The sequence below is a fragment of the Rhinatrema bivittatum genome, chromosome 9 (genome assembly GCF_901001135.1).
Source record: "Rhinatrema bivittatum chromosome 9, aRhiBiv1.1, whole genome shotgun sequence".
In the NCBI taxonomy this organism is placed as follows: domain Eukaryota; kingdom Metazoa; phylum Chordata; class Amphibia; order Gymnophiona; family Rhinatrematidae; genus Rhinatrema; species Rhinatrema bivittatum.
Window position 1 is genome coordinate 181716304 of NC_042623.1, and position 23469 is coordinate 181739772.

At 45.2% G+C, this 23469-nt stretch overlaps 1 protein-coding gene across 3 annotated transcripts in view; it reads left to right on the plus strand.

Annotated features, from left to right (window-relative positions):
• Positions 1-23469, plus strand: part of LRCH3 (leucine rich repeats and calponin homology domain containing 3) — a 225848-nt gene that overhangs the window by 55767 nt on the left and 146612 nt on the right. For all 3 annotated transcript variants that reach the window (XM_029615406.1, XM_029615407.1, XM_029615408.1), the window contains exons 3-6: positions 2754-2880; positions 10688-10793; positions 11742-11878; positions 11954-12063. In XM_029615406.1, coding sequence (XP_029471266.1) covers positions 2754-2880; positions 10688-10793; positions 11742-11878; positions 11954-12063 — 480 coding nt within the window. The remainder of the gene's footprint in view (positions 1-2753; positions 2881-10687; positions 10794-11741; positions 11879-11953; positions 12064-23469) is intronic.

Here is a 23469-nt window from a genome sequence, read left to right on the forward strand (position 1 = left end):
GGCGGAGGTCTGGAGGGAGCGAATTCCAAAGTGGGGGACCTGCAGTGGAAAGGGCGCGTTTCCTCAGTGAGGTTTTAGCCGGCTGGGTGTGTAGCATCTTCTTGTACGCACTTCTTATCAGTCTCTTAGTGATATGCTGCTGCAGTTGAAAAGTTAGGTTGAGGGGGGAGATGTTGTGTAGGGCCTTGTGTATCATCATAAGGGCTTTAAAGTGCATCCTTAATTTAATAGGCAGCCAGTGAAGGTTCTGGAGGATGGGGGTGATGTGATCCCTTTTTGTTGGTGTTTGTAAGGATTCTGGCTGTCGTGTTCTGGACCATCTGAAGTGGTTTGATGGTGCTAGCGGGAAGGCCCAGAAGGAGAGTTTTGCAGTAATCCAGTTTCGGGAGGATGATGGATTGTAGTACCAGGTGGAAGTCTCGGAAGTGCAGAAGTGGTTTTAATTTTTTTAATACTTGCAATTTAAAGAAGCATTCTTTGGTAGTATTGTTTATGAACTTGCTGAGGTTGAGTTGGTTGTCTAGTAGCACACCCAGGTCTCTTACTTGCGATGTTTGGTCGATTGAAGTGATAGAGCATTGGGTGGAAGTTGGAGGGTTGAGCGGGATGCAGTTTTCTGGGGCTATTAGGAGGATTTCGGTTTTGTTGATGTTTAATACGAGGTTGAGGCTGGTGAGTAGGTTGTTGATTGCTGAGAGGCAGTTGTTCCAATAAGACCACGTTTTATGGAGAGATTCAGCTATAGGGATGAGGATTTGTATGTCATCTGCATATAGGAAGTGTGTTAGCTTGAGGTTGGTTAGTAGATGGCAGATGGTTGGTTAGTAGATGGCAGTACTATTAACATAAGGCTTGGGGGTAACCTGCATGGAGTGGCAGTTACTACCATAAGAAACTTGCTGAGCAAACTGGATGGAACTTTTGGTCTTTTTCTGCAGGCATTACTATGTTATTGTGTAAGCCTCATATATGCTTTTCCACCTCTACCTCTTATTGCAAGGATGGTGCAGAAACTTCTTTGGGACTATGGCTGCATGATTCACATAGCTGCGGCATGACCCAGAGAATTCTGGTATACATTACTTGTACAACAATCAGTACATCTTTCAATCCGCCTCAGTTCTGATCCTCTTCTGCTGACTAAGGAAAACAGCAGCTTAGTTCATCCAAATCTTCCGTCAAAGTCTACTGAAGATGATGATTTTCTTTCAGCCCGAAAACCTTCCACCGGATGTAGCTATTACTTTAAGTGGAGTAGATATTCTAAATGATGTGCCTAGAATGGATTGGACCCATGCTATTGCGAACGAAAACACTTCTTATCATATTTGCACTACTTATTGGATTCAGGACTGGGTACGTCTTCAGTAAGGGTACACCTGAGTGCCATAGTGGCCTATCGTGCATCCATAGATAATAGGCTCATCTTGACACATCTCTGCCTAACAAAATTCATGAAGAGGTTGTTGCACTTAAAGTCTCCAGTACATAAACCTCCAGTGCCATGTGATTTGAACGTAGTCTTTGCCCATTTGATGAAGCTGCTTGAACCATTAGATATAGCTTCACTGAAGTACCTCATATGGAAAGTACTGTAACCTCTGCACAGAGCGAGCTACAAGTTTAGTATATAACCCATCTTACCTGCAATTTTTTCACAATAAAGTGGTCCTTCTTACACATCAGAAATCCTTTTGAAGGTGGTCTTGGCTTTTCGCATTAATCAGTCCATTGTGCTTCTGTCTTTCTTCCTGCAGCCATATGTTCATGATGGTGAGATGAATCTTCACACTGTGGACTGTAAAAGAGCTCTGGCCTACTGTAAGAGAAGAGCTTAGCTATATTGACAAGTTTTTCATCTTTGTCACATATGAACCTAACAGACTAGGAACAGTAGTTTCTAAATGTACTTTGTCCAGCTGGATAACTGAATGCGTTCAGCACGATTATGGTTTCATAAGTCTTGATCTTGCCAAACCAGTAAAAGCTTATCAAGTTAGAGCTATGGCCTCCTCCATTGTGCACTTGTGAGAAGTTCCTCTAGAAGACATTTGCAAAGTTGCTACATGGTTATCAGTGCATACTTTTGTCTCGCTACTGTCTGGACAATCTATCAAGTACTAATGGTAACTTTGGCCAGGCAGTGTTGCATAAAGTACACTCACAGTAGTTTGCTCTCCACAGTGGAGTTTGTGCTCTTTCAGTAACGCTCTGCTGCAACCCTCAGCTTGGGACTTCCCACATATGGCTCATTCAATCTGCTTATTGACAGAAAAAGCAAGCTTGCTTACCAAAAATGTTTTCCAAAGGTAGCAAGAAGAATTAGCCATGAGATACCCAACTTCCTCCCTGGAGAGTCAACTGCATAGCTAGTTAGCTCTGAAACAGACTGAGGATGCTGTGCAGGAACTCCCACATTTCCTTAGTAGAGCTCAAAGTTCTACTAGCTTGGAGAGAGAAGTCTGTTTGATGCCACCGGATGATGTCGCCCTACAGATCATGGCTAATTGATCCTGTATCTATGGAAAACACAGTTTATGGTATGTAAACTTGCTATATTGTCTTCTGTTTCCTCAGGTTCTGCTGCTGCAGGCGAATAGTGCAGTGGCTCACCACGCGTCCTTATTGGCGAGAGAATCCTTTAGAGCAGTGTAAATGGATTCCTTTGTTTACACCTTAGTTGAGCTGGTAAACTGTTACTCTTACCAAATATCTTTGCTAACTCATCTTCTTTTTTTCTTCTTCCCATGCAGTCGGAACCAGCTTTCCACCTTGCCTGTGCACATGTGCAGTCTGCCCTTAAAGATTTTGATTGCTAGCAACAACAAATTAGTCTCATTACCGGAGGAAATTGGGCATCTCCGGCAGCTAACAGAACTGGTAAATATTTAATGCACTGGTTTTTAAGACATTTTGGCATTTATATAGTAATTGAGGGGCTGTAAACCAGGTTGATTTAAAACAAAATACAAACAGGTACAAGAAGTCCCTACCCTTAAGACCTTAGGTTTGAAAGTTGAGCATTAGACTATCTGCGGTACAGCATTTGCACATAAGTGGACATGCATAGATTAGTGCTAGTATTTCTTTTTCTTTTTTTAAATGATTTTTATTAAGTAAAAAATACATAAGTTCAAAGGTAACAAAACAAAAGTCTCCTAATTTGTCTGATTTTCTGGTTAACTGTGGGGAAACTATTTTTTCAAGAGCTACTTTATTAGCGACATTTGTTTTCCTGCGGTCGAAGAGGGAGGCGCCAGAGAGGTAAGGAGGGCGGAGAGAGGGCGTCGGGCACAGACGGACACAACAATCCATTAAAATATTCATACAAAGACTAAAGTGCAGAACCACTCACACATTCAATGTTACCCAATCTGAAGGTTCATTGTCATCTCTAAGTTGTTTGAAATTAGAAAAACATCTTGTTAAAATTGGACGGATGGATGGTGCAACATACAGGGAGATACTGAAAGACAACTGCTTTAGTCTGCTAAAAAAATGAAAACTTGGGAGAAAATTCACCTTTCAGAAGGACAATGATCCCAAGCACAAGGTCAAAGCAACACAGGAGTGGTTGAACAACAAAAAGGTGAATGTTCTACAGTATAAGTCAACAGTCCAGAGAATCTGTGGTACTGTTTGAAAATTGCAGTCCATAATTATTATCCAAGCAACCTGGAGCAAATCTGCCAGGAAGAACGGGCAAAAATCACTTCCAAACAGTTTGCAAAGCTGGTAGAAAATTTCCCCAACAGACTTTGCAGTTAAAGGTGGTTCTACAAAGTACTAGTCTGAAGGGGTTGAATACTTATGCAAGCAGCATCTCGTTGGTGGGAAGATTCATGTAAATTCTGCTGAAGGGAGAGGATAGTGAACTATTTTAAATCAAGTGGGTTTCTGGACCCAAAGAAGCATATAATCACCAGGGATAGGTCCTGTCAGACAAATCAGACTTTTTTTGATTGGGTAATTAGAGAATTGGATCAAGGAAGAGTGAAGATTTGTTTTAATGTTATTTTTATTAGAATATAAAATCTAAATAAAGCACAGAACTTTGGAAACACAAACATAAATAGCCCAAAATTATACATATACCGTGTTTCCCCGAAAATAAGACAGTGTCTTATATTAATTTTTGCTACCAAAGATGCACTAGGCCTTATTTTCAGGGGATGTCTTATTTTTCCATGAAGAAGAATTCACATATATTGTTGAACAAAAAAATGAACATTTATCATATTCTGAATAGTTGTCTGGTTATGCTGGTTTGTGATGACAACTAACTGTGAATCCTGCAGGGTAAAAAAATCAGAGCTGCATGTTCTGGTGTTCTGTGCAATGGGCATGCTCCCAAATAAAAACTGCTAGGTCTTACTTTCGGGGGAGGTCTTATATTTAGCAATTCAGCAAAACCTCTACTAGGTCTTATTTTCGGGGGATGTCTTATTTTCGGGGAAACAGGGTATAACAATAAGTAAGTCGTACAAAAATGTATTCTATTTTCTCAGTAAGGATAGGGAGAGAAAAAGTAATGAAGAAAAAGGAAAATAACACAGTAATAGCCTGAACATCTGTGAAAAAAGAAAGTCAAAGTGGATCTCTCAGTAATCTCTACCCCAGAAGATTCCAACATCTGAGCCAATTTAAGCAAATGTGACAAGGTAACTTCACCTTGAACATTTGAAGTAGGTAAAGATGAGAAGAATATCTTGTTAACAGGAGTGTTTTATTGAGAAAAATGTAAGCAGTTCGCAAGATATCTTAAATAATGTATGTATACCCCATAATTTTAGGGAAATTCAGGTTAAGACATCTAGAACATCTGGACTAGGATTCCAAGATGGTGTTTTTGAACAATGGCCATGCTTGATCTAAACTCTTAATCTTCACCTTTTTTTCTATTTTCCTCTGGTACCTCCAGGTTAAAGCACTTTCAAGCTTTAACCCGTTCTCTCTATCGTATCTTTCATAATTAATACTTGCCTTTATCTTCCTTCCAGCTTGTTTTTAAGCTTCCAAGTTCTTGACTCCCGTTGATTGTAACTTTGACTTATTCCTATCTATGGTTATTTATTGTTTACCTGAATTGTTCCTTCAGTTATACCCCCTGTTAAATGTAAACCGATCCGATATGGTTATTTACTATGAAGGTCGGTATAAAAAACTGTTAAATAAATAAAAAATAAAATAGAACCATTTTCCAATAACTCAGTTTTTCGAGATAAGGCACCTTGTTCCTGAATCATGATAGACTGCACTCCTTGTATTTTTCTCAGTCTCTCATTTAGTAACATCAAGAGTATTTCCATATCCCACTAATAAAGAATTGTCTTGAAATGTGAGGATTTAATTTAATTTAATTTAAAAGCTTTTCTATACCGTCGTTTAGTAATGTACCATCGCAACGGTTTACATTTAGGCACGAAATAGGTTTGGTTTATAAGTTATCCATGGTGTGCCAATATTTGCGGTTACATAGTTCAGTAATATACTCTAATTGATAAGTGGGTTGGGGTTACCATTTATGATTGTTTGGATAATCATATATGTGTATACTGTTTTTAATTTAATATTTAATTATGAGTAATAAAATCAATTTTTTATTTTATATCTATAGGTGACTTTCAGCTGTGTTTGTTGTTATTCAGCGCCTTCACTGTGAAATGCTTTTTCGAAAAGCCAAGTTTTTAGGCTTTTCTTGAAGAGTTTTAGATCTTTCATTAGTCTTAGTTCGAGTGGTAGTGTGTTTCATAGTAATGGTCCTGCCAAAGAAAGTGCTCTCTCTCTAACCTGGGTCAACTTTGCTGTTTTGACTGAGGGTATAGTTAGCAGTGCTTTATTGGCCGACCTGAGATTCCTTTGGGGGACATGTAATCGTAGTGCCATGTTTGGCCAGTCAGCATTTTCGTCATTTATCAGTTTATGAATTGTGCATAGTGTTTTGAATTGTACTCTTTGTTCTATTGGGAGCCAGTGTAAATCTGCAAGTGTTTGGGTGATATGATCTCTCCTGCTTTTTCCAGTCAGTATTCTGGCAGCTGAGTTTTATAGTATTTGCAGCGGTCTGATTGTGGTATATGGTAATCCCAGTAAACGTGTGTTACAGTAGTCTGTGCTAGCAAATATTAGTGCTTGTAATACTGTACAAAAGTGTTCTTGATTTAACAAGGGTTTTAGTCTCCTAAGGACCATTAGTTTGGCATAGCCTTCTCTTACTTTTATTGGTATGTGTTGTTTAAGGCTGAGTTCTGTGTCTATAATTACTCCTAGGTTCCTAGCCTTATCAGTTAAATCCACTGATTTATCATTTTTAAGTTTGATGGGATTTTGAATTTTTACAATATTTTTTCGTTCAAGGTGTATGAATTCTGTTTTTTCTATGTTAATTACTAGTTCCATTTGGTTTAATAGTTGTTTTATTATGTCTAGGTACAGCATTGCAAAGTTCAGAGTTTTTTCAATAGATTCCTCTACCGGTAGAATTAGTTGAATGTCAGCATATATGTAGTGTATGATACCTAGCCCTGCTAGTAGGTGGCAGAGGGGGAGCATGTAAATGTTAAATCGAGTTGCTGATAGTGCTGAGCCCTGGGGGACTCCTGTTTTTAGGTCGATCTTGTCTGATATTGTGTTTTTTATCTGTACCTGATACGATCTATTTGAAAGATAGGATGTGAACCATTCAATTGTTTTCTTTTGTAATCCAATTTCATCCAGTCTTTTTAATAGTATGTTATGGTTTACTGTGTCAAATGCTGCGGATAGATCTAGTAGTATCAAGATGTAGTGTTTTCCGTTATCAAATCCTTGTAGTATGTTATCTGTTAAAGAAATTAGTAATGTTTCGGTGCTATAGTGTTTTCTGAAGCCATGTTGTGATGGGTAGAGTATGTTATTGTTGTCAAGATGTTCTGTTAATTGTTTTTATACTGCTTTTTCTATTAATTTTGCGAGCATAGACAAGTTTGATACAGGTCTATAGTTACTTAAGACGTTTGGGTCACTGTTTCTTTTTTTCAGAACTAGTTTGATAATTGCATTTTTCAATGAGTCTGGCATTACTCCCTCACTGAGTGATGAGTTAATTATTTTGGTTAGTGTGTAGGAGGTTATATCAGCTAGTTTTTTTATGTCTGTGGTAGGAATGGTGTCAATTTTATGTGGAGCAGGATTCAACCTTTTTGTCATGGATTCTACTTCTGTTTTTGATACCTCATCAAATGTGGAGAAATGTTTCACATCTCTTTTGCATTTTGATTTCCTGTTTAGTTAGGATCGGAATCTTAGCTCTGAGGTTTGTGATTTTGTCTGAGAAATAGTGTGCTAATTTGTTGCATTTGTTTTCTTGTGGGGTTTGAGGTATCTCTGTTTTATCATTGGTCAGTTTTTTAACTATGTTGAATAGTGTTCTTGGGTTATTTGAGAATTTTTCTATTTTTGAACTAAAGAATTGTTTTTTTTGCGTTAAGAATTACTTTTCTAATTTGAGGATCCAAGTTAGAAATAAAAGAATCCAGCTTGAGAGAAGAGACAATCAACACGTGACCAAACTTTGATATCAAGTGTAATAGCCAGCTTATCTAACAACTTCAGAATCTCATTTGATGATTGGACTCCCTCAGATCAAATACTCGGGGTCGCATTCACAGACGCCAACCCAAGAGTTGCAGAAGCACCAAACACCCAACTGGGAACTTCTTTCATTTGGGGAGGTACATGCGGTGACAGGCAAAGACCTATCGTTCCTGGGCCCACAAGCGAGTCAGCAGAGACAAGATCATTGTCCTTCACCTCCGATGCTTTCTGGGAGGGGTTGAGCCTGAAAGCTGGTGGCGTGGTCTGATGATGGGGACTGAGTGACACCTCATCACCTGGCAAAACCAGCACTCCGTTGGAATTTGCAACAGGGACTTTTCCACGTGTTGTTTGAGCCAAGGACATGAAGGACGAAATTAATGGATGAATAGGGTAGGAGGATTCAGTGGGGAAAATCCTAATCTTGTCCTTGCGTTTGAGGCATATTAATCAACAAAGAAACCAAAAATCAGGAGAACCTATAAGTAGTGTCCTCCTTCAGGCAGCCATCTTTTATTCTCCTGAAGAGCAAAGCTTTTGATATGCTCTTGCATTGGAGGCTCATGAATAAAATGAGGCTTGAGTGTGGGCCCCAAGGTGCTGGAGTGGATTACAAACTGGTTGACTGACAGGAGACAATATGTAATGGCAAATAGAAATGCTCTGATAAGAGAACGGTGTTAATTGTTTGTCTCAAGGATTGGTTTTAGGATCAGTTCTGTTCAATGTTTTAGTAGTGTTGCGGAGGGGATAGAAGGAAAAATTTGCTTTTTTGCAGGTGATGCCAAGATATGCAATAGAGTGGACACTCTGAAGGACTAGAGAGAATGGAAAATGATTTAAGAAAACCGAGTGGTTGAAGATTTGGCAGCTGCAAGTCAGTGCCAAGAAGTGTAGAATCATACACCTGGGGTGCAGAAATTCAAAAGAGCTGTATGTGAGAGGGGGCAAAAGACTATTATGCACAGACCAGGAGAGGGACCTCGGGGTGATTTGAAGGCAGTGAAGCAAAGTGATAAGGCAATAGCTTAAAGCCAGGAAGAAGCTGGGCTGCATAGAGCAAGGACTAACCAGCAGGAAAAGGAAGGTGAGAATGCCCTTGTATAGGTTCTTAGTGAGGCCTCACCTGGAGTACTATGATCAGTTCTGGAGACCATATCTCAAAAAGGATAGAGACAGGATGGAAACTGTCCAGAGGAAGGCGACCAAAATGGTGTGAGGTCTGTTTTTGAAGACCTACGAGAAGAGGCAGAAGGATGTAAATACATGTACCCTGGAGGAGAAGAAGTGCAGAGGAGATATATATATCGATAGATCTATACAGTAAAATGGGTTGCGCGGGCCTAACGCTTCATGGATGCTTCTTACCATAGACGCAGCTTGCATTTTTTAAAATTACTGTATAAAGAGCGTCACTCTTCTTTTTCAGTCAATCTGTGATTCTGTGAGCATGCAAGCCCAAAAGGGAAGAGAATGCAAGCTTTGTTTTGTTCAGCATCTGCCCTATATATTGGTGATATAATTGGACATCTAGATTAATTAAATCTCATACAAATTGCTATAAGAAGGAAGGAATCAGATTAGTCTGAGTTTCCTTTCTTCTGCATTCTCTCAAAGATCAACAAATGAATGGAGAAGAATGGATGGAAATGGACAATGTGCTCAACGCCCCGTTCTCTCAGGATTCAGTAACATCAGTGGTCATTTTCTAGGTTTGAGTCAGCAGCAGCCTCCACCTTTCAGTTTTTCCCAATGGAGAAAAGGAAGCAAGTTAAAAATGATCCCAGCAGGCAGAAGTAGTTGAATGCAGGCACCGAGGCAGGGAGAGCAGGCCCTCGAGGAGCGAGTTCATTTTTTTGTTCAACAATATACCGGTATGTGAATTCTTCTTTATGGAAAAATAAGACATCCCCTGAAAATAAGGCCTAATGCATCTTTGGTAGCAAAAATTAATATAAGACACTGTCTTATTTTCAGGGAAACAGGGTAGGTAATTCAAAACTAAGAAAACACATTTTTTTTACTCAACACATAATTAAGCCCTGGAATTCATTGGCAGAGGATGTGGTGAAAGCTGTTAGTATAACTGCGTTTAAAAAAGGTTTAGATAAGTTCCTGGAGGAAAAGTCTATAAACCATTATTAAGGTGGACTTGGGGAAATCCACTCCTTAGCCCTGGTATAAGCAGCTTGGACTCTATCTACTCCTTGGAATCCTGCTGCGTACCTGTGACTTGGATTGGCCACTGTTGGAAACAGGATGCTGGGCTTGATGGACCTTTGGTCTGACCTAGTGTGGCAAATCTTATGTACATTTCTTACATTAATGTATTACAAAGAAAAAGCAAAGAATAAAATCAAAGAAATATAAGCAGGAGCTATGATGTATGATTGGTGTATTGTGTGGGGTTTTTTTTTGCAGTTGATAAAGATTTTGGACCAGCATTGTAATTTTCATGGGTACTATTTGGAAGAAAGGAAGAGAGTATGCCAGGCTTCATGTTACTGTAATATGGGCCAGCATAACAGGTTTTTGGGGATTGCAGGCTGTTAGATACATTATCTTGCTTTATATCTTATCATTTTGAGAATTAAAGATTTCAAAATTAGTTAGAGCCCCACTTCAAAATTATTACAAATACATAGATTACATCATGGTTTACATGGTCTGCAACCAATTATTCATTTAGGGGGCCCCTTCTCGAAGCTGTGTAAAACCTTATAATAACATGGATGTTTTTGTTAAATCCTTTCTACAGCTTTGTGAATCAATCCTTAGTGTGTGTTACATCATTTATTTGATGTCCTTATCCAGCGTGTCTTAGAGCACCTGGATCTTCATGGATGACATCTGTGGAGTTCTTGGTCAGGGGGATTGAGAAAGCTAGAGTTTTAATGAAAGGTGAGAATATAGAAATAGGTGTTCAGTTTTCTCTTGAAAAAGAGCAGAGAAGAAGAATGTGAAAATTAGAAAGAAGGCAATTCCAAATATATTCAGTAAACCTCTTCCCTTCCTTTTTTAATCTCTGCTTTACTATAGATTTCTAGTATCTCTAGCAGGTATCATAATTTGTAATCTGAGCAGTTTCACAGGTCCTTTTCCTCTCCTGCAGGATGTCAGCTGTAATGAAATCCAGACAATACCTCCCCAGGTTGGGAACCTGGAATCCCTGCGAGACTTTAATGTCCGACGGAATCACTTAGTGTGTTTGCCTGAAGGTAAAAGGGAATATTAGCAGCTGCCTGAAGAATGGGCAGGAGTTCCAATGCTGTTCATTTTATTTATTTGGATTAGTTAACCACTTTTGTGAATACACGATTTACTTAAAGCAGTTTAATACGATAGAATAGCAGCAAATGAGCAAAAGTCATTCGCAGGTTTACGATACTGTGTGTATCAATTTAAATGACAGCAATCACATTGCAATTTAAAGGTTCACCTTAAGACTAAGTTTTATATAAGAAACACTAACTAAAAATGTACAACAACACAGGAGGATACTAATGATATTCAGTGTTTGGCTTTATTGTACAAGGAGCATATCTTTGTCAAAAATATACCCATCCAGAAAGCTACCCAATGCATTGTGCTTGTTTTCCTTTAATAATGAAGGGGTCTCTGTGCAAAGTAATGAAAGTTTCCATGATCTAACCACAGCAGGTACAAACTATGGAACTATTTGAGTACTGTAAATCAGATCCGGTTATTCAAACAATTGTGGCAGCTGCTGCTTTACATCCAAAGCTGCAGTATCCACCCACAGTTTGTTCATTTTCTAGACTTCAGATGTAGTGGTAAAAATGCCACCCTAGCCAGAGTTTAGTTCAGTAGCCATGTGACTAGAAATGGCTGGACTGCTCAGTCTGACAGAGCTGGACTTGGCAGGCAGTTAAGTCTAGGATGCCTGTAGAACGGCTGGCAGTTGGACTGCACATTCATCACAGCGTATAGAAAATTGAAACACTGCATTGAATGTAAATAAGGAATGCACATGAGTTCATACCCTTGAAGTGTGCATAATCTGAGATTCACTGTATTGAAGGTAACTGCCATATTGTGGGGAGGTTTGCTATAACATAACAGTTTGGGCTTTTTTTATATCATCCTAACCAGGTTGCCTTACAACAAATAATCCTGTGAGTTTTAAAAATCATTTTGTTTTACAGAGCTTGCAGAGTTGCCCCTGGTTCGGTTAGACTTCTCTTGCAATAAAATCACGACAATACCAGTTTGTTATCGGAATCTACGGCATCTTCAGACCATCACTCTAGATAATAACCCTCTGCAGTCGCCACCTGCACAGGTGAGCTAATGTTGCACAGATAGCTGCTGCTTAATGTATTTGGTATAATAATTTTTTTTTAAATTTTACTTGTAGATTTGCATAAAAGGAAAAATCCACATATTTAAGTACTTGAATATTGAAGCATGCAAGACCACCCCAGACCTGCCTGACTATGACCGCAGACACATGGGCATTGGATCTTGGTAAGTTTTTTCTGGAACATATGGTGACTCTCTTCTAAATGTGGGTTCCCACAGTTGTAGCCAGACTCCTATCCCTTGAGGTGTGGTACAGATTAAGCCCAGCATGGAGATCTGCTACCATCTAATTTCACAGACCAGCAGATATACATGAAAGGGACTTCCCGTCCCATCTAATCTGTGCATGGTACAGATCTCCACATGGAACTTCTAATCCCTTAGGACAGCACAAATGCCAGCATGGAACTGCTAAGCAACCTAATCCTTAGAATGACAGCCAGAGAGGCGTTTCCATCCCTTTTAACACTATAGCATAATGCAGATCAAAGGACAGAACTTTCACTGTTGTCTAATCCATACACAATAGCTCTAGTTCTCTCATAGGTTCTAATCCAACAGGAATGATTATAAGAACTTTAGCCACTCTTATTTTGTACATTCCTGAGTCCTCAGCTCATAAGTAAGTCAAAGGCAAGATTTGGCAGCTGAGATTCAATGCCAAGAGGTGCAGAGTCATGCATCTGGGATGCGGTAATCCCAAAAGAGCTGCATGTGATAGTGGGTGGAAGACTGATGTACACAGACTAGGAGAGAGACCTTGGAGTAATTGTGACTGGTGATTTGAAGACAGTGAAGCAGTTTGACAAGGTGATAGCTAAAGCTAGAAGGATGCTGGGCTGCACAGAGAGAGGAATAACCAGTAAGAAAAAGGAGGTGATAATCCCCTTGTACAGGGCCTTGGTGAGGTCTCACCTCGAGGACTGTGTTCAGATCTGGAGCCCATATGTCAAAAAGCATAGAGACAGGATGGAGGTGGTCAAGCCAAGGGTGACCAAAATGGTGTGGCTCTCAGTTGGAAGACTTTTGAGGAGAGACTGAAGGATCTAAATATCTATACCCTGGAAAGAGAGGAGGTGCAGGGGAGATATGATACAGACCTTCAGATAACTGAGAGGTTTTAATGGTGCATGGACTTCAAACCCTTTTCCATTGAAAAGGAAACTAGAACTAGGGGTCACAAAATGAAACTCCAGGGGAGATGACTCAGAATCAACCTCAGGAACTATTTCTTCACAGAGAGGATGGTGGATGCCTGGAATGCCCTTTCTGATGGAGGTTGTGAGAATGAATTCAAAGGGTCATGGAATATACATTGTGGATCTCTAAAGGCCGGCGGATAGAAATGAAGAAAAGAGTGCATGGGGGGGGGGGAAGGGTAACCTGCCTGGAGTGGCAGTTACTGCTCTTAACAGAAGGCAATAAGCCTTGATGCTTTTCACGCTACTGCAACATCCCCCTCTGCTTTAAGGAGAATTGATTTCAGATGACAACCAACACGAGCGCTGACTCTTACCATCTGAGCTACTGATATGCAGCCATAAAGGAAAAAGCACAGGACGGCTTCTACGGCCAGGTCCTCAAGCAAAGCACATTCAAGCAGCACTGTCTGAATTTTCAAGAAGGCTCCTCACTTGTAAAAATGTTGCTTGGTTTTGATGGTAAATATTGCTACCCTTATCATAAGGCTTGGGGATAGCTGCACGGAGTGGCAGTTACTATCCTTAAGAGAAACTTGGGGGTAACTTGCATGGCATGGCAGATACTACTTTAAGAAGCTTGCTGGGTGGCTGGATGGACCATTTGGTCCCTTTCTGCCGTCGTTACTAGGTTTGTGTCCTTTTAAACGTCAGTCAGCACTTGCTGTCACTTTGCTGTGTCAGCCTAGGTTTGAACCTTGATGTGTCTCTGCTCGCTTGGTTTTTAGTTTTTCAGCACAGTGTGTGTTTGTCCTATTTCCAGTAAATAGTCTTAGTGGAATCACATAGATGAGTCAGGTGACAGAAATGTGTACCCGAATCGAGTGGCTTCCCAAGCTGGCAGTTTTGGAAATTGGAAGTTTTTGGACTGCTGAATGACCAGGCATCCACACTAAGATCAGCAGCTGAATCCTCCGGCTGCATTTCTGTTTGGGCTGCTGAAAGAGCTTTCCTCCTCTGCTCTGTAAAATCTGTTTTTAACATTTTGTTCTTCTGTTCTAGATGAAATTCTTCAATATCATATATCTCTTTGTGGGTGCTATCCTGTTCACTGGACTTGCCCTGCAAATTTTAGCTGGCTTGTCCTTTCAGAAGTCTCATCTTCGGAGCAGACTGTTCTCACTCCGTAGGAGGGAATTTCCTTCTATAATGGGAATTTTGCCATTCCAAGGTTATATTATCCTGGCGAACAAACTGTGCCTTTTCTCGGCCTACATTTGATGAACAGCCCTAAATATGATGGCTTTTCACCAACCTTGAGTTGTTGTCCCTCGGAGTGACTGGGTTCCAAGTTAATTCTGGCCTTCTCTGAGTCAGTGTTATATCATGTTTCCCTTTGGAATTGACACATACCATGCTCCCTGTGGTTTTGGCTGGCTGCAGTCCTTTATCAGGGTGCCAGCAGAGGAGCTCGTAATCCATAAACTCAAAACGAGACTTTCTAGACTACAACCCTTGCTCTCGAAAGGAGAAAGCTGCAGGGTACAAGACAATGTTTTTTCCAGGCGTTGGCCCTTGGTTAATTTTGCTTTTATGAATAAACTACATGGGCTTTCTAATTCCACTCACAGGCCCATTCAGTGTCCGTGCTTTACTTTGAGTCAGCAGCTCTGGTTTGAGCACTGTTGTCTTGGTCATGCTCATCCTATTAAGTATATTTGCATTTAAACTGTTCAGATTTGTCTTTTCCTTTGGGGATATATTTTTATATCCTATACATACCTCTTTCCTTGTGTGTATGTAGATATATTTGTAACATGACATTACAGGTCTTATCCTCTGCGGTTCATGGAGTTATTCCTTAACCATGGCTGTTAACTTCGAGTGCCAGCAAAACTAATCTCTTGGGTTCACTATTTGCCCTGCACAAGGGGATACTTTTACCTGTATAATATCAGGGTTCCTAGTCGTCATTTGTAGTTTGTTTGATTGCTTGTTTCAGTGTTTTCCAATCTATTCAGTGGGTGCACAGCTCCTTTCCTTCCTGGCCGCCTTGAAATTTAACAAATGTTCACACACATTGCACTCCGGCAGAGATCTGTAGCTTTAGCAATGCCCAACTGTGTGAATTCATGGAGGCTGCTTGTACAGAAAGTGACATTGTTTACCTGTAATTGCAGCTCCCAAATAACAGCAGCTCAAAGGATTCACACAACCCACCTACCTCCCTTGCAGAGTTACCCTCTTGGTTCTGCTGGTAGAGGTGTTATCTGTTTGCTTAGAAACCAGTTCAGGAGCTTCAGGATTCCAAACTGAATAAGACAGTCACATGACCACGTGTGACTCCATTGAGCTGCTGCTGTTCATCAGTGTCCATTGCCATTGTGCATGGAAAGGTTGATGACAGTGTTCCCTGCACGTTGTGAAGTACTCTGCCATTTGCATACTAACCACCGGGCACAGTTCAGCTAACCGTGTGAGGTGGGAAGATCCTGCTCGATTGTTACCCTTTGCATACTCGGTGGTTAAAACATGGGCATCAGACACCCACATAGCTTCCAGGGAACATTGACTGCTAACTAAAGTACGTCAGCTCTTTGTTCAGGTTTCCAGATCGTGACCATTTTTTTATGTTGCCCCAAGCTGTTTTCTCCTCGGTGTCTTTTTTCCCCCCTCATGCCTTTTGATATTAAATTGGCTGGTTTGTCATCAGAGCATCTGAATACATTACCAGCAAATCTAATTTTCCTTTTGAGTAGGGTTCTTCCAACTCTTTTATGTCATGTATCTTTAGTTTATTCATAACCTTGAGATCCCGGTATTTCAATGTGATATCAAAGTGGTTTACAACTAAAAGAAAATCATATCCATACAATACGGTTCATTAAGAGCAACAAATTAGTATTCATTTGACATCATATCCAAGGGTAGTTGAGATGCCAGACCAGAAGGTGCCCTGCTGCCACTTCTGTAACTGCAGCAGTAAGTTCCTGCACTTCCGTGTCATCGCAGGGAATATCGCGCCCTTCCAGAAGTCTATAGCTCCACATTTTAAATGCCTGAATTTTCTTTATAATCTTTCTGCTGAAAATCCATGTTTCATTTCAATATCCAACCCTTGAGAAAGAGGTATGCACCCAGTGGCCTTTTCTTTATCTTTAGATTTGAAAGCTCTATTTTTAGGCAAACAATTTCACCTTCCTTGTGTGAGCTGTAATATGATCTCATTGCTTGACTGTACCTCATAGCTGTCCTGTTAACACAGATTGTAGTGCTGGCCTCTGTTCTTTTCAGCTGCATTTTTCTTGACAGTTTGCCATTTGGCCTAGGTCCCGCCTCAGGTTACACTTTTGAATCATCATTCACCCATGCTGATAAACAGCTCTCTGTGAATGAGTATGAGCTAGCTCATTACTTAGAAACACTTTATGGCAGTGTCACACTGCCTTACTATGACTACTGCTAGTAGTGTACTTGCAGGGGAAGTTTTACATTTTCTCCTGAAAGATCTTTACAAATGCTCAGATGTCCTGTAGTCTGTATGCAGGTTACAGAGAGCTACATATAATGCACAGACTCACAGGATGGGCCTTTTATTCTGCCTGGGGGATGCGGAGTTCCATACGTTTAATTGGGTAACAATGATATCCCTTCCCTGTTCTTCTCGTTTTGATAGAGATCCTGCACTCTTATATCAGAGCTGCCTGTCTGCTTGTATTTTAAGTATTATAATTGTGTTTTTATTTAGTGAAATAAGTATTATAATTGTGTTTTTATTTAGTGAAAGAAATGAGTAAATACAAACTGTTAAACTGCTATGCCATAAATATATATTATTAATACTTTAACTTGCCAGTTAAAATACTTTGAATTCCCTTCCAACAAAAAGCCTCTAAAATTTGCCTTCATTTTTAAAGACTAGGCTTTTCCTTTTGAAATTTTGATTTAAGTATGTGGAGGAATCCCAAGCCCCACCATATTGAAATGATTTCCATGTAATTAAAGAGTTGAAACATTGGCTGTTATTTGGGGACTGTTCACATAACATGCAGGGGCCGCCTTGTCAGAACTCATCCTGCTCTTGCTCTGAATCTGTGAGGCTTTAAGGAAGGAGTGTAATGGACACTGGTTTCCAGTATGAATGAGAAATGCCGTGAATACCTTTGGTCTAGTCACCGCTCCCAGAACATTTTCCAGGATTATGGTGGTGGTAGTGGCGACCTTGTGAAAAGAAGAAATCCTGGTATACCAGTATTTGGACTGATTCGAACCAAGTCTCAGAAGGAGAGCCGCCTGGTGACACACAAGGTGATCTCCTTATTGCAGGAGCTTGGTTGGGTGGTGAACCTGACCAAGAGCAATTTTCAACCATCCCAGTCATTGGAGTATCTGGGGGTCCAGCTCGACACGGAACAGGACAGAGTTTTCCTACCGGAAGTTCAGATCCAGAGATTCTCAAGTGCGTCAGTTGATGAATACCATACGCACAACAGTGTGGTCCTACCTACAGGTATTCTGCTTGATGGCAGCTACCCTGGAAGTGGTGCCGTGGGCAAGGGTGCATATGCATCCTCTATAGCACTCTCTGCTATCTCGTTGGAATCCGCAGTCTCAGGATTATGCGGTTCGGCTCCACTTGCTGATGGAAATCTGTTCCCTGGGGGTTGCAGGAGGATCATCTGAGAAAGGGAGTTCCCTTGTTCCCTGTACGTACCAGGATCAGTCCAGACCGTGGGTTATGTCCCCAATCCAGCAGATGGAGTCAGCCCAAAACTCTGAGGGGGCGTCACCATAAGTACTACTACCCCCTCTGCAGGAGTTCAGTATCTTCTGACTCCAGCAGATGCGAGTAGGGGAATCTGGGCTTGCTCCCGATTGCCTATAACCTTCTTCCTTTACTTCCCTTGTTTGGGACTTTATTCTCTGCTTTTTGTTAGCTTTATTTGCTTGGATCAAGTTGTGCTTCATTTAAAAAAAAAAAAAACAAAAAAAAAAAAACAACCAAAGTTAATTGCTTAATTGGGGAGGCGTGGCTTCTTTGTTGTGAGTCTCTGTCTCTCTCTTCTGTCCCGGCGCCTGTTGCTGCTTCTCCGGGGTAAGTTGCTTTTCTTCTCTGTTGTTGTTTTGATTTTGCAGCTCGGTTGGACGCGGCTGCTGGGGGCACCGGCCTCCCAGCGTCTTCGCCCGCTCCCGCGGCCATTTTGCGTCTCCACGTGGGCTGCAGCGGGGAGCAGGGTGCTCACCTTCAGCGGGTTGTGCGGCCAGGAAGGCCCCCCCCGCGGCGCCGCTTTGTTTGTCGGCGGGTAGTGCAGGCCGTCCGGGCCCCCCCGCAGCGGCGCTCCGTATCGCGGGCCCCCCCCCGAGGTTACCAGGGCGTTTTTGACTGCCGGGGACTGTTTTTTACTTTTTTTTTTTTTTTTTTCTCTCACGATCTCGATGCCGCGGTCGGCGCGTTGCTCGGCCTGCGGCGAGCCTGGATCGCGCATCTCGAGGGAGGGGATCTGCGCTCGGTGCCTCCCCGGGGGGGAAGGCACGTCTCGGACCCTCACTCGTTTTTCCCCTCTGGCAGCCTTGCCCGGGCGGCGTGGGCCAGCCCCTCCCCCATTACTGGCGGGAACGGCGGCCATCTTGCATGCGCTGCGTCCTGAAGGAGCTCAGGCAGCGCAGGGGGACGGGGAAGCCTCAGAGGGCTCTCCCCCGAACTTACTACCAGAAATGGATCCGGAGGAAGACCCGCAGGGGCAGGGTCCCCCGGGGCCCCCAACAGCGGATGTCCCCCCGAATAGGCCGGGGTTTTCACCGGAGTTCATCCGCCTGATGCACACAGCTTACTTGCAGGACCTGGCTGCTCCCGCGGAACCGCCACCACCCAAGCTGCCGCGACCTTCGTCCCTCTATACGGCCCCCCCCCCGCTCCGGCGGGCGTGGGGCCCCACAGATCCCTGTCCCCACCCGGCTCCCTGTGGGCTCGGGGGGAACTGGGTCAGCCCCAGTTTCCCCTGGGTCGGACCCTGCAGCTTCGGGACAAGGGGACTCCACTTCAGAGGGAGAGGATCCACGCACGCTGCGCCTCTTCCAGCGGGAAGAGCTGGATGACCTAATCCCGCAAATCATTCAGGGGTTGGACCTCGATCCTCCGCCGGACCCGCCGGCTCCTGTTGCGCCAGCGGTCGTCACTTCCTCAAAGAAGGGGGATCCGGTACTGGCAGCCCTGCGTCCGAGGGCTCGGGCTTTTCCCATTCACGAGTCGTTCCTGCAGCTTCTCACCAGGGAATGGGATGCCCCGGAAGCTGCCCTACGGGGCAGCCGCGCCATGGAGAGGCTGTATCCGCTGCCGGAAGATTTCCTGGATCTCATCAAGGTGCCCAGGGTGGACTCCGCGGTGTCGGCAGTCACGAAGAGGACGACTATACCGGTGACGGGTGGAGCGGCGTTAAGGGATACGCAGGATCGCAAGTTGGAAGTCTTCCTCAAGCGGGTCTTCGAGGTCTCCGCGGTGGGGCTGCGGGCAGCGATGTGCAGCTCGCTTGCCCAGCGGGCCAGTCTCCTCTGGGTGCAGCTACTGCTCACTTCTCAGGTGTTGCCGCCCGAGGAGGCCGCCCAGGCGGATAGGCTGGAAGCGGCGGTGGCATACGGGGCTGACGCCTCCTATGATCTGTTTAGCGTCCTCGCCCGCTCCATGGCCTCGGTGGTGGCGGCACGTCGTCTCTTATGGCTGCGCAACTGGGCGGCGGATACGTCCTCCAAGTCGAGTCTGGGTTCCCTGCCATTCAGGGGAAAATTCCTGTTCGGGGAGGATCTAGACCAGATCATCAAGTCTCTGGGGGAAAACGCGGTCCATCGCCTGCCGGAAGACAGATATCGCTCCAGGGCATTTTCGTCCTCCCGGACCAGAGCCAGGGCGCAAAGGCGCTACAGGAATTACAGACCGGCGGCGTCTCGGACCGCTGCTCCCAGGTCTCAGCCCTGGTCCCGTTCCTTTCGCGGGCGCCGCCCAGCGCATGCCGCTCCTACGGCGGGACAGCCCTCGCCCAAGTCCTCTCAATGATGTTCAGCTCGCCCACTCCGCCGTCCCCAAGATTGGGGGGCGGCTGGCGTTCTTTTACGAGGAGTGGGCGCGGATCACCTCGGATCAGTGGGTCTTGGACACCATAGGACACGGCTACGCGTTGGAATTTGCCCGCGCTCCGAAGGGACGGTTCATCTTCTCTCCCTGCGGCTCGGCCATCAAGCGAAGGGCGGTGCAGTTGACACTGGACAGGCTGTGGGAGATAGGCGCCATTGTGCCCGTACCCTCCGGAGAGGTGGGCTCGGGCCATTATTCCATCTACTTCGTGGTACCGAAGAAAGACGGTTCCTTCCACCCCATACTGGACTTGAAGGAAGTCAACAAATCCCTTCGGGTGGTCCGGTTCCGCATGGAAACGCTACGTTCGGTGATCGCAGCGGTACATCGAGGGGAGTTCCTGGCCTCCTTGGATCTGACGGAGGCCTATCTTCACATCCCCATTCGCCGGGAGCATCATCGTCTGCTACGGTTCAAGATTCTGGATCAGCATTTCCAGTTTGTGGCGCTTCCGTTCGGATTGGCAACGGCCCCGCGCACCTTCACCAAGATCATGGTAGTCGTGGCGGCTGCCCTTCGGAAGGAGGGGATTCTAGTCCATCCTTATTTGGACGATTGGCTCATCCGAGCGAAGTCTTTTCGGCATGGACAGGCGGCAGTGGCCCGGGTGATAGAGTTTCTGCAGTCCCTGGGATGGGTGGTGAACTTCTCCAAGAGCTCCCTCGTGCCCTCGCAGCGCTTGGATTTCTTGGGGGCGACCTTCGACACCCGTCTGGGCGCGGTTTTTCTACGGCAGGACAAGGCGCACGCCCTACGGGAACACATACAGCGATTCTCTGCATTACCAGCTCCCACCTCCTGGGAGTATCTGCAGGTCCTGGGGGTGATGGGCTCCACCATCGACATGGTTCCTTGGGCATTTGCGCACCTGCGGCCTCTGCAAAGAGCACTTCTATCCCGTTGGAAACCACTCTCGCAGGACTACCAGGTGATACTTCCGCTGCCCCAGTTTGCCAGGAACAGCTTGGCCTGGTGGATGGTCCCGGAGAATCTGGCCCGCGGCGTGTCCCTCGATCTACCAAATTGGGTAGTGGTAACCACCGACGCCAGTCTCGTAGGCTGGGGAGCAGTCTGCGACAGAAGCGCCACGCAGGGGACGTGGTCCGCGGAGGAGTCGAAGTGGTCGATCAATCGTCTGGAGACCAGAGCGGTCAGGTTGGCGCTTCTCCACTTCCTGCCGCTCCTTCGGAATCGGGAAGTCAGAATCTTATCGGACAACGCGACTACGGTGGCCTACATCAACCGGCAGGGCGGCACTCGCAGCCCGCAGGTCGCGCTCGAGGCAGCGATGCTGATGCAGTGGGCGGAACGGCATCTGCGCCGCCTGGCGGCCTTGCACATCACGGGCGTGGACAACGTCCAGGCGGACTTCCTCAGTCGCCAGCTTCTGGACCCCGGAGAGTGGTCGCTCTCCGACGAGGCCATGCAGCTGCTCGTCCGGCGGTGGGGCTCCCCCCACCTGGATCTCATGGCGTCCGCCCAGAACACCAAGGCTCCTCGCTTCTTCAGTCGCCGGAGAGAACGGGGGGCGGAGGGCGTCGATGCTCTCGCGCTCCCGTGGCCGGCCGATCTGCTCCTATACGCGTTTCCCCCTTGGCCGCTGGTGGGAAGACTACTCCGACGGATAGAAGTTCATCAGGGGACTGTGATCTTCGTCGCGCCAGAGTGGCCAAGGCGACCTTGGTTTGCGGACCTCCTCCACCTGGTAATCGACGGACCCATCGGCTGGGACATCTTCCCCGCCTCCTCCACCAGGGACCGGTATTTTTCGACCAGGCAGAACTCTTCTGTCTTGCGGCCTGGCTTTTGAGAGGCGCCACCTCCGACGACGGGGGTACCCGGAGGCGGTAGTGTCCACTCTGCTGCGTTCTCGGAAGACTTCGACGTCGGTGGCCTACGTGCGAGTCTGGAAAGTGTTCGAGCTGTGGTGTACCGGCCTGAACACAAGACCCACGGAGGCGTCTGTCCCGCAGATTCTCCAGTTCCTACAGGCGGGAGTGGACAAGGGGCTCGCTTACAACTCACTTCGGGTTCAAGTGGCCGCTCTTGGCTCCCTCCTGCGGGGCGGAGGATCTCTGTTACAGCACCCGGACATCGTCCGTTTTCTCAAGGGGGTCAAGCACTTGCGGCCCCCACTGCGGGATCCTTGTCCCTCTTGGAGCCTCAATCTGGTACTACGTTCCATGTCGGGACCTCCGTTTGAACCACTGAGGAGTGCGACGATCAAGGAACTCACTCTCAAGGCGGTGTTCCTGGTGGCCATCTGCTCCGCTCGGCGTATTTCGGAGCTGCAGGCTCTGTCCTGTCGAGAGCCTTATCTCCGGTTCTCCGATTCGGGTGTGTCACTTCGTACTGTGCCCTCCTTCCTCCCGAAGGTGGTGTCCGCCTTCCATGTGAATCAGACGGTGGAATTGCCATCTTTCTCTTCGTCTGAGCCGCGGTCTCTCCGTCTCCTTGACGTCAAGCGCACTCTGCGGCTCTACCTGGAGGCTACGAATGATTTCCGGACTTCTGACCATCTCTTCGTTCTTTGGTCCGGCCCTCGGAAGGGATCCCAGGCCTCGAAGACGACTATTGCCAGATGGCTGAAGGCCGGCATTGCCGCTTCCTACATTGGGGCGGGGCAGACTCCCCCACCCGGTATTGTGGCGCATTCTACGCGCTCTCAGGCGGCCTCCTGGGCGGAGAGTCGCTCGGTATCTTCGCAAGAAATCTGTAGAGCGGCCACCTGGAAATCGTTGCACACGTTCTCGAGACACTATAGACTACACCTCGCCTCGTCCGTCCATGGACACTTTGGCGAACAGGTTCTATGAGCAGGCCTCGCAGGACCCCACCCGGGTTAGGGAAGCTTGGGTACATCCCACGGTCTGGACTGATCCTGGTACGTACAGGGAAAAGAAAATTATTACTTACCTGCTAATTTTCGTTCCTGTAGTACCATGGATCAGTCCAGACGCCCACCACATTTGGGTTCTACTCCTGCTCAGCTGTATTTGGGGGCTGACTCTGCTCAGCTGTTCCTTTTGTTACAGTAGTGGCTTTACTGCTGTTGTTTTTCACGTGTTTCCAGTTTTCACTGTCTGTCACCATTCTCTTGGAGGTTGACACGCTATGTTCGTGGCCTCCCACCCGTTGGTGGGACGGTTACAGTTCTCTATTTCGATCCAGCGGCTTATTGTTGCCGTTTTGTTTAAACTTGATCCAATCAAGGGGTTTCTGTTTACTCGGGCTTTGATATACTTGATACTGAACTCCTGCAGAGGGGGTAGTAGTACTTATGGTGACGCCCCCTCAGAGTTTTGG